General features: G+C 34.5%; 1 protein-coding gene and 1 long non-coding RNA gene across 2 annotated transcripts in view; both read right to left on the bottom strand.

Moving 5' to 3' along the window:
- Window positions 1-1,781: 1,781 nt before the first annotated feature.
- LOC144975207 (uncharacterized) overlaps window positions 1,782-12,157 on the bottom strand; it is a 71,922-nt gene continuing 61,546 nt past the window's right edge. Inside the window, exons 24-26 of the mRNA XM_078919055.1 lie at window positions 8,833-8,995; window positions 4,989-5,140; window positions 1,782-3,057 (exon numbers count right to left, since the gene is read on the bottom strand). Coding sequence (XP_078775181.1) covers window positions 2,463-3,057; window positions 4,989-5,140; window positions 8,833-8,995 — 910 coding nt within the window. The 3' untranslated portion in view covers window positions 1,782-2,462. The remainder of the gene's footprint in view (window positions 3,058-4,988; window positions 5,141-8,832; window positions 8,996-12,157) is intronic.
- On the bottom strand, window positions 10,871-12,017 carry LOC144975213 (uncharacterized). The gene is made up of 3 exons (XR_013645881.1): window positions 11,785-12,017; window positions 11,346-11,444; window positions 10,871-11,006 (listed from the first exon to the last, which is right to left on the bottom strand). It is a non-coding gene; the product is annotated as an uncharacterized LOC144975213 (long non-coding RNA).

The raw sequence follows: 12,157 nt of genomic DNA, 5'->3' as shown, positions 1-12,157 counted from the left end.
TAAAAAAAAAGAGAGGAAAAAAGTGAACATCAAAATAGTAATGGTTTCAAATTTCTATAGATAGTTCGAAGATGACGTCACTCAGGCCTTTGTTATTGTTTTTGCCATCCGCGTTTGTGAGTTGTTCTCACTAAACTGTCTTAACCAGACTATAAAAGTTCATGGTTACACAGAGTTTGTGTGTTGGTCCGTTATACTTCCGGATGGCAATGTTGTGAACTCCTTGGCCAAGCGCATTCTATCTATAACAAGTAACTATGACAAACAGTGCAATGCAATTGAACTTATCATTCTGGAAGAACAGAAATCAACATTTCATAACTTTCCTTGATCAAAGTTCTATAATCTAACTCATAATTCCTAAAGTAATTTATAGTTCACTCCGCTTACTCACACATCAATTAATCACACACTCCGCTTATAAGCTACACATTCCTGAAAAACAGAATTTTTTTCTATATAATCGCTCCGCTTAATCGCTACACCTTGATCGGAGTGACAACCAACAGCCATATGAAATCAACGATGCTGTTCCCATTCCACACAACTGTTCAGCCAAAGCATTTGATCAATTCTTTACAATGGACAACAAGTATACCCATCAGCAGTGAACTGACATCTCAAGAACCACTGGACTCCATTCAGCCACACAAAAGACAATGCCTAGATAATGAAGATGAGGATGAGTCATGGAATGTGAAACACGACCCCTGATAACACTGAAAAACTTGACATGGTAGACACACTACGACACTTCATCCAAGAAGAACGCTGTACAGATGATCTCCATTGGCGAGATTGGAGACAAAGCTTTATAAACAGTTTGCACAGAACAAAAAGCAATCAACGCTTCGCGATTACTGTTCTAACAAACAATAATGTCACATTTTGTTGTCAATAAAACATGGAAAAGAAAATATTTAAAATAACAAGAAAAAAAAAAGAAGAAAAATACAACAAAAACCCATATAAATAAATAAATATTTTAAAAAACATTCTAATGAGGTCATGTCTAGAAAACTCAAAAGTGAGGGTCCTACTTGAATGGCACATGAAAGCTGGTGCTTAGATGTTATCTTTAGCCTCTCCACTTAATCGACACACTAACCTGAACTCCAGAAGGTGTGCGATTAAGCAAAGTCGACTGTATAATCAGCTGTTGGGCATTTATGGAATAATTGTTTCTGTCAAGATTGACTCTGTATTTCTTGGCAATTCAATTGGTAAGATAACAATCTGAAAATGTCCAAATATACAGAGGGAGACAGAGCAGGATGAAAAATTGATGAAAAAAACACATCCTCCCCTGAGAAAAATAAAGAACCTAGTTTTTGTGATCAGTTTCATCATACAGTCAAATCTCCATGATCCGAACACCTCTATTCCCAGCATTTTGACCAGATTACAGAGATATCCATATAGTGGAATCAGTTCCAAAGTGGCATAGCAGTTTTGACCTCAGACTATGTTAATCTTAGCCTATCATTGCAACAAACAACAATTTATCTTTCCCGTCTATCCAAAGGAAAGACTGAAATAACCCAGGCTTCAACTGTAGTGCAGTGCTGCAAAGTGAACTTAAAAGAGAAGTGATCTGGTGCAAGGTACTTGCTCAAGACCACACAGCTTAGTGGGGAGTTAAACTCTGTACTTTTCTGGGTATGAAGCAAAGACCATCCCGCTGTGCACACTGTCCTTACCCACCTGACATAACCTGATTTCAGAAAATGGAGGACCAAAACTTTTTTTTCGATAAGAGAAACTAACTAGTTTGAGAAATATTTTTGTTTGTTTTGCTTGTTTTTATGTGTTTTACGTCTCTTGCAACACATTTAGGTTATATCAGCACCAGTAAAAAGGAAGAAAATGGGATAGTAAAATGTTCTAGAATTACAAATAAAGCAACCGAGAGAAAGTAAGGCACAGGGGAACTGGGAACAAATAGAGATCAGATGTAGATTCCAAGAGCATACCACCAATGTACTTAGTTTGAGATCACCTATAAATCTCATCCAGACATAAGCACAAAATCCAACAAAGAGAAATACACTAAAATGCATTCAAAATAACAAATATAATAATACATAACAGAGAGATGATTTACAAGGAAAAAAATATCATCTCCCAAAACAATAACTATGCATTTGACTGTTTCCCTCCCAGCCAGGACAAAACCAAGTAATCTCATTTCAAGACAAAGACAGAAAGCATGTTGGAAAACATATAAGGAGATAGAGGACACAGCATGTACCTCCCTGCCCACTATGGGAGGTCAGGAACCCCACCCAGTCTGAGAAATGTCTAATCGGGGAGGATAGAATTGATTTCTACTGAATATCCCAGAGCCAAAAGGTATATAAGATACCGATAAAGAAATAAGATATAAAATTAAAAAAAGATAAAAAATTTATTTTTTTTAAAAAGGAATTCAATATAATCAAACTTGAATAAAATTTGCTAGTTTACTTCTTTTTGGGTTTTGGTGGCACTGGCGGCTTGTATGGAAAAATGGGTGGTTTTGATTCCCCTGGCTTGGGAGGGCAAGGAGAACTAGGAATGACAGGGATCAAGGCTTGAAGATTCGAAGAAGGCACAGCTTCAAGATACAAATTGGGTTCATCAATAGAAGAATATATTTCATCACTACCATTATCTGATGTTCGCGTTTGCGGCTCTTCATAACATTCATAGATTTCTTCATTATGCCCAGAATTGCGATTTACTTTTGTCAATCCTTCTGCTTCTTCCAAGACCTCATTCATAGAATAGTCAACGTCAATATATTTATTGGAAAAGTCATAGACATTTTCTCCATAGACACTTTCACCAGCTACAGATGGGTTAATTTCTTCCAATGACACATCATCTACAATTGCGGAGAACATGCTGCCCCAGTCACTATAGGCTTTATCATCTTGTGAGCTTATGGTAGAAGGATTGCAAATGGACAGAGAACCTGATGATAAATGACTGGTACCAGATGATGACATTTGATACCTATGAGAACTATCAGGAACAAAATCTTCTAGATTCTTCTCAAAAAGTTCTTTATAGTACCTGAAAAAAATATAGAAAGGACACAAGATAGGTTTAAAAATTAGTGTTGAAAAAGGGTGTGATTGACATTATATTTGTAATTGAAAATTTAATTATAATTTTTCAGGCTTAACAGTTGCCGTAGTCAAAGTAAAACAAAAGAAAAGAATTAAATCTGTATCTATATACCTAGTCTGAATCCCAGCCTATCACAGACACAATGTTCCAATGGATAGTACCAAAATTACAAACCTGACATACAACAAAGAGGGTTTGATTTAAAGGACAAAAAAGTTCATCTTCTCAACAACTTAAAAAAACAACAACAAAAAACAAAAGAAAAAAGAAACACAACTTTTGTCTACCTATCAGTCATGGTCTGGGCTTAACTGAAAGAGGCAACAAATGTAGAGGAATGGTAATAGTAAAAGTTTTCTTATAATTTCCCTGATCCATGGGATATGGGGGGCTAACAGTAACGATCACCCACATAAATGTATGATTGATTGAAAATACAAATGTGTTTAAGATGCATATGAATGTGTTTAAGATGCACATGTCTTAAACTTTTTGTTTAAATTTTATCATGAGGGGGGGGGGGGGGGGGGGGGGGGGGGGGGGGGGGCTTTATCACTTGCAATTCATTTTCAGACCATTCACCAACTGTAAAAAGGAAGACAATGAAATTTTAGGATTATAATGCATTTACATCTGAGTAAAAAATTAAGATAAAAGGGGCTAGTTCAAACAGGGCACATGAGAAGATACTGAGAACAATCAATCAGCATTTACATTGGAACCATTTACATCACAAATACGCGGTCTGGTATCAGTTTCTAAAAAAAATGTTGATATTTTCACCAAAATTCCTTCTGATTTTAGCCTAAAAATCCCTCTGATTTTAGCCTAAACATCTGAACTAAACTAAATTTATCACCCAAAAACCAAACATATACCAATCAAATATTTATAGGTAGCGAGTTTGCATCACTCTTTGACTTACTCTCCTAGATTGATGCTTGGGATATACTCATTTAAATAAACAACAAAGCAAATGAAGAGGATTTTTGGCATGTCACAAAATACAAGGCATGCAAAATGGAGTTAACAAATTTTTTTAATCAACACGGAATAACTAAGAATCATGAATTTGTGAACTTAAAAATTTTTAGGAAAAAAATTGTTTATTTTTAATGAAAGGAAATAACTGTCGATTTTATGAAAATAACTAGATGTGTTGCCTAGCACTGCAATTGTCCAATATTTCAAAGCATTATTAAAAACAAAAAAAATAAAATTGAGCTTTATATAGCGCAATATCTACTAAATGTGCTCAAAGCGCTTTACAAGGGGTCCCTGGTCAACAGCAACATTTAACATGTAGGACGGGACATGCCGCCTGTTAGGCGACATTACAATTTTTCGGACAAAGACAACGCTGTTAACGACCAGGTACTCATTATACACCTGAGTACGGTGAGAGAACATGAGTAAAGAGCCTTTTCCAAGGACTCGACTATGCGATGAGCGCGAGGCTCGAACCCAGGACCTTCCGATCCGAAAGTGAGTGTCATACCACAAGACCACATATTATTAGATTAACTGAGTAAATTTCAACATTTCAATTGCATACCAGGGAAGCCAGTGGAATACCAATAAAAGCATCTAAAATGGATTGTTTAGTTTTTTAAAAACAATTGCAGCTTCTCCAACAATATTTATGTTGGATTTTTCTGGAATACTATCTATCACTGTACAGATTTTGCACAAGTTTTGTAAGGCACAAACGCACAAAATAAACACACAAGAGGGCATCTTATTTCACTGGAATGTCATAATAACCTGTAATTTTTCTAAACTCAGGAGAAATGCGCCTGTATGATGGAACAAAGGAGTTCAAAATTGATGGGGAAAAAATCAAACAATACTAATTTCCATTCACTGTAACTCACTCTTTCAGTTTCATGACCACATGCCTCATAGTCGGCCTATCTGACGTCAAGCAACTGACACAAGACTTGATCAGCTGGTAGATTTTACTGGGACAACTCTCGGGACAAGGGTTGTGTTGTTCCCACTCATTTTTCAGTACAGAAAGTCTTGCCTGCAAAAAAAAAAAAAAATTATATATAAACTGATAATAAATGTTTGTTTCTCACCTTCAGATTATGGGTGAGAACACTTCTGATCACCATTTCTCCTAAATACTTCAACAAGATTACCTTTAAATATGCAATAATTATACACCGCAGCAAAGTTCAGTGATCTGACTGCTTTACCCAATCTTTAGCTGTCTTGGCGGACACAATAATAAGTATACCAATACATTCGAGTATTAGAAAACCCTAACAGTAGTTGAAATTCTCTTCTTCAAAGTGAATACCACTGTGGTATGTAAAAAGTAATGTCTAGAAGCTGTGGACTATAAAAAGTGATGTAAAAATCAAATTTTAAAAAAACACCAGCTTCAAATTAGAACAAAATATTGTACACAGATTTTGCTAAAATCCCTTCTTCAGCCAATATAAAAAACAAGTTACAACAATTCACCAGAAAAAACTTTAGCAAAAAATAAACAAATTGTAGTGGTTGAATACTAAGAAACAATGGTGAGTAAAAGTGCAGAATCTTAAATAATTTATAAACTATAGAGCGTAAAAAAATTGATGTATGTAGTCCATATGATCTTAGAGTTGTGTACAATGTCTTTCTCAAGGAATAATGACTCCCCTACAATACCGACATACAGAAACAAAATGCAAGTCAGAATATGTGAAATGAATCCAATAGCCCGATGCAGAAATCTGATGGTTGAATAGTGAAATATTTGAAATAAAGTGACATGCATAATATGAAAAGAATCACGAACATGAAAATAATACGTCAGTCCCCAATAGAAAAGAAATAATCTGACTGACCCAATAATCATAAATAAAAAATGTTGATCTTCATAATGTTGACTTCAAAGATGAATGAAATTATCAAAAAATTTTGATGCTAAATAAACTAAGGAAAGCAACAGATGCAATATGTCTGACATATTAATAATATGGGCCTTTAGCACCTTACAGGGGTCAATGTCATTCCAACTTGACACCATGGTCAGCATCATTGCACGTGGAGTCCTGGACAACTGTCGCCAAAGTCAGCAGCACTGCTCATTGTTTTCGTGTTAAACCCAGCTGGATGACCCAGCTCTGGTGACTAGTTAAATAGATGGATGACCCAGCTATGGTGACTAGTTAAATAGATGGATGACCCAGCTATGGTGACTAGTTAAATAGATGGATGACCCAGCTATGGTGACTAGTTAAATAGATGGATGACCCAGCTATGGTGACTAGTTAAATAGATGGATGACCCAGCTATGGTGACTAGTTAAATAGATGGATGACCCAGCTATGGAGACTAGTTAAATAGATGGATGACCCAGCTATGGTGACTAGTTAAATAGATGGATGACCCGGCTATGGTGACTAGTTAAATAGATGGATGACCCAGCTATGGTGACTAGTTAAATAGATGGATGACCCAGCTATGGTGACTAGTTAAACAGATGGATGACCCAGCTATGGTGACTTGTTAAATAGATGGATGACCCAGCTATGGTGACTAGTTAAATAGATGGATGACCTAGCTATGGTGACTAGTTAAATAGATGGATGACCCAGCTATGGTGACTAGTTAAATAGATGGATGACCTAGCTATGGTGACTAGTTAAATAGATGGATGACCCAGCTATGGTGACTAGTTAAATAGATGGATGACCCGGCTATGGTGACTAGTTAAATAGATGGATGACCCAGCTATGGTGACTAGTTAAATAGATGGATGACCCAGCTATGGTGACTAGTTAAACAGATGGATGACCCAGCTATGGTGACTTGTTAAATAGATGGATGACCCAGCTATGGTGACTAGTTAAATAGATGGATGACCTAGCTATGGTGACTAGTTAAATAGATGGATGACCCAGCTATGGTGACTAGTTAAATAGATGGATGACCTAGCTATGGTGACTAGTTAAATAGATGGATGACCCAGCTATGGTGACTAGTTAAATAGATGGATGACCCAGCTATGGTGACTAGTTAAATAGATGGATGACCCGGCTATGGTGACTAGTTAAATAGATGGATGACCCAGCTATGGTGACTAGTTAAATAGATGGATGACCCAGCTATGGTGACTAGTTAAATAGATGGATGACCCAGCTATGGTGACTATTTAAATAGATGGATGACCCAGCTATGGTGACTTGTTAAATAGATGGATGACCCAGCTATGGTGACTAGTTAAATAGATGGATGACCCAGCTATGGTGACTAGTTAAATAGATGGATGACCCAGCTATGGTGACTAGTTAAATAGATGGATGACCCAGTATGGTGACTAGTTAAATAGATGGATGACCAGTTATGGTGACTAGTTAAATAGATGGATGACCAGCTATGGTGACTAGTTAAATAGATGGATGACCCAGCTATGGTGACTAGTTAAATAGATGGATGACCCAGCTATGGTGACTAGTTAAATAGATGGATGACCCAGCTATGGAGACTAGTTAAATAGATGGATGACCCAGCTATGGAGACTAGTTAAATAGATGGATGACCCAGCTATGGTGACTAGTTAAATAGATGGATGACCCAGCTATGGTGACTAGTTAAATAGATGGATGACCCAGCTATGGTGACTAGTTAAATAGATGGTTGACCCAGCTATGGTGACTAGTTAAATAGATGGATGACCCAGCTATGGTGACTAGTTAAATAGAAGGATGATCCAGCTATGGTGACTAGTTAAATAGATGGATGACCCAGCTACGGTGACTAGTTAAATAGATAGATGACCCAGCTATGTTGACTATTAAATAGATGGATGACCCACCTATGGTGACTAGTTAAATAGATGGATGACCCAGCTATGGCGACTAGTTAAATAGATGGATGACCCAGCTATGGTGACTAGTTTAATAGATAGATGACCCAACTATGGTGACTAGTTAACTAGTTGCACATAAAGATGTAAATTCTCTAGTCTACTATCCGCTTACTATCATGTTGCACAAGAGCTGATCATCCTGGTGCATCAACAGAGAGAGTTTTGTTTTGTTTTGTTTTTAAGGGTTTTACAGAGCTTGCAACACATTTAGGTTATATCAGCGCCAGTAAAAAGGAAGAAAATGGGATAGTAAAAAGTTCTAGAATTACAATTAAAGCACCCAAGAGAAAGTAAGACAAAGGGGAATGGGAACAAATAGGGATCAGATGTAGATTCCAAGAGCATATGACCAATGTACTTAGTTTGAGATCACCTATGTCTCATCCGGAAACAAGCACAAAATCCAGCAAAGAGGAATACACTCAAATGCTTACATTATACATTAAAAATAACCAATATAATAATACATAACAGAGAGATGATTTACAAGGAAAAAAATATCATCTCCCAAAACAATAACTATGCATTTGACTGTTTCCCTCTCAGCCAGGACTCCGACGAGGGCCCGGAAAAAACCAAGTAATCTCATTCCAAGACAAAGACAGAAAGCTTGTTGGATAAGATATAACGGGGTAGAAGAGACAGTATGTACCTCCCTGCCTGCTATGGGAGGTCAGGATCCCCACCCAGAACAGAGAGAGTGAAAGGAGATGCAGGTGAAGCGACAGATAAGAGAAGCAAATATGGAGATATCTATGTAGCTTATGACCATTGACAATATTATAAATGCATTAGTAAACAAAGAAATAAATGTTGAAAATAATATGCATCATTAACATAAAAACACTTACCTCACAGGAAGACTTATTCCCGAAAGGAGTTGGCTCCGCATTAACATAGACTGAGTTTTTGCTAATGTCTAGAGCAGTGAGAGATTCCCACATGAAGTTGCCAAAGCAGTACACATCTGATGCCTTGGAGAAGTTCATTTCTTGTACTACTTCAGGAGCAGCTCTGAAAAATAATAAATAAAGATGTGGAAAGAGTAATGTGCTGAAGATAATAATAATAATAATAATAATAATAATAATAATAATAATAATAATAATAATAATAATAATAATAATAATAATAATAATAATAATAATAATAACAATAATGATAATAATAATACTAATAATAAATAATAATAATAATAATAATAATAATAATAATAATAATAATAATAATAATAATAATAATAATAATAATAATAATAATAACAAAAATGATGATGATGATGATGATGATGATGATGATGATGATGGTGATGATGATGATGATGATGATGATGGCAATAATAATAATGATAGTAATAATAATAATAATAATTATTATTATTATTATTATTATTATTATTATTATTATTATTATTATTATTATTATTATTATTATTATTATTATTATTATTATTATTATTTTTATGATTATCATCATCATCATCATCATCATCATCATCATCATCATCCATCATCATTATTATTATTATTATTATTATTATTATTATTATAACAATAATAATAATAATGATTAATAATTAATAATAATAATAATAATAATAATAATAATAATAATAATAATAATAATAATAATAATAATAATATAATAATAATAATAATAATAATAATAATAATAATAAAAATAATAATAATAATAACAATAAATTTTTTTAAACACCAACTATAACAAGAACAAAATGGAATCATGCAGACATGACCAAGCCACCTCCAACATCTGGTTCTGATGGTGTCTGTAATTGTGCCCATCCAGTTTTCTGGAAGAGACCCTCATTTCTAATGAGATTGGGCCAGAAGATTCTTAGGATTCTTCTAAGACATTTAGTCTAGAACACTTCTAATATATGTTCTGTTGCATTTGTTGTCTTCTAATACTGAACCATGCAGCAGTACACTGAGGACGTTACTATTAAAAAATGTAACTTCATTTTGACACTGAGGCTGACACTGAACAATGCCATACTTAACTCTCAAACGTTCCATTATTTTAAAGCTAGAGTGAAAAATGACTGGGTAGTGTTATTTAAAATGTCCATTAACCCATTCTACTGGCCCACAACCATGTAAAGTTATATATCATTGTACTTGCCAATGATTATACTATCACAGTGACATGTCTATACCACAATTGAAACCCTCTCCGAGACATAAATCAGATTTATGTGCTGGGGTAGGGTCTCAAAAAATTATCACAAAAACAACACATTTCTCAATCACTAAGAGGGAAAAAAATTCAGGTTATGAAATATAATCAAATATCATTTATTTTCCAAACAAACAACATATTTTTCAGATTATTTACAAAATTCATTGCAAATTTCCTGAAAATGAGTATTTGACAGGGTCTTAGAGACGAGCAATTTTTCTGGAAAAAAGGGCATAATCCAGCATTATTTGACATAAAAGAACTTAACAGCCTTTTTGTTTGTCCATATTGTCATATTTCTTTTATGGTTGAGGAAAATAATGACCATAACACTTGAAATCATACAGCTGATTACAAATTTTACATATTAGTTCAATATTTACGTAATATGAGTCATATATATGTGAACAAAAAATATCACAAAAAATGACAGTTTCAATTTCAAATTGGTCTGCTTTACTTCAAATGAGTGATATTGACTGATTAAATGAATTATATGGTTCATTTTACATTCCAGAATAGTAATTCACTCACAAGTGACATATTTATTTCACAAAACTGCACTTGTAAAGGCATTTGATTATATAAATCAGAAGAATAATATTTGCATTTTTTGAGAAAAGTCACTGTAAATTTTGAAAACCATATGGTATCTTCCACAAAAATAAATAAATTACAAACTCAAACTTCAACACATCCGGCATACAATAGACCAGGGACAAGTTCAGGCCAAAAAGGTGGGACAGGGGTTGTGGGACCAGGATCAAGGCGCACTTTCTTGGGTTTGGAAGGGCCAGGAATCTCATGAGATGGAATTTGAGAACTGAAATGAGATGAATTTTTTAAAAAGAAAAAAAGAAAAAAAAAGAATTAGAATTGCAAAAACAATTTTAATAAGTCAAAGGTAAACCAAATAAACAAAATATTGACAGTTTGACTCAGTCCATACACAAAAGTAACAAAATTCAGTATATCAACTGTTTGTCATTCTCATGTTCCCTGTGAACTCATGAAATTCTTACCTTCACTATTTGTGAGCCACATACTAAAACATTGCTTCATACCAACCATTTGAAGCAATTTATAAACTAATGATAATTTCTAGAATGTCATACTTCCAAAGTGCATCTGCATAGAGTATAATAATATGATTCCTGCTCACCTTTCGTAATGACTTCTTTTACTTGTATTCATCCTTGCAACACCAGGGATACGAGTGACATCTTCCTAATCCTCATCTTGTACTTGGATTTGGGTCTCACTGCATTAAAAAGAAATAAAAAAGAACAAAATTCTGTTAAAAGCTGCTCTCACAAAACATCACAATCTTCATTTCTAAAAGTCAGAAATAAAAATAAAGTTGTCTCACTCCTTGTTGAAATACATGGCTCTCTACTTCTATTGTCAGCCATGTTTGTTTACATTTTCAGCTAACCACTTGCCCAATTTCTATGCTTCGTAAATGAGGTGAAAAGTGAAAATATAAATAATAACTTAATAGAAACTGATAAAAGAAAGATCAGGGTTCAAGAGGATGTGCGTTTTTTGACTTGAACATGATGTCAGAGGATGTAATTGTGAAAAGTTGAGAAAATACTTACTCGTCAGGTTCGTCATTCGAGTCCAGATTTGGTGAGTAGGGCAGGTCCCCATCAGGCATCATATTCTCGGGAACAGCAGGGTAATTTTCATCGTCACTGTCTTCATCCATATATAAGATATCGTAGACCTCTTTTTCGGTACAATAAGTCATTGTAAAATGTATATAATTAGTTTATTTTGAGTAAATTCGTGAGTAGAGACGACAAGTTGACTGTCAAAACAAGATGGCGGAAGTCGAGTGACGAACCGAGTTACTGACACAAATACTTTCGTATTTCTTGTGATTTAGGAGGAAAAAATCAAATATTCTTAAATATTTTGTAGTTTTTATTGTATAAAATTAAGTAAACTATTATAAAATCGCCATTTGGG

This window comes from Berghia stephanieae, chromosome 1, assembly GCF_034508935.2.
Source record: "Berghia stephanieae isolate SIO BIC M18660-M18661 chromosome 1, UCSD_Bste_1.3, whole genome shotgun sequence".
In the NCBI taxonomy this organism is placed as follows: Eukaryota; Metazoa; Mollusca; class Gastropoda; order Nudibranchia; family Aeolidiidae; genus Berghia; species Berghia stephanieae.
The sequence above is the reverse complement of the archived record's forward strand: the minus strand, read 5'-3'. Positions and strand labels throughout refer to the sequence as shown.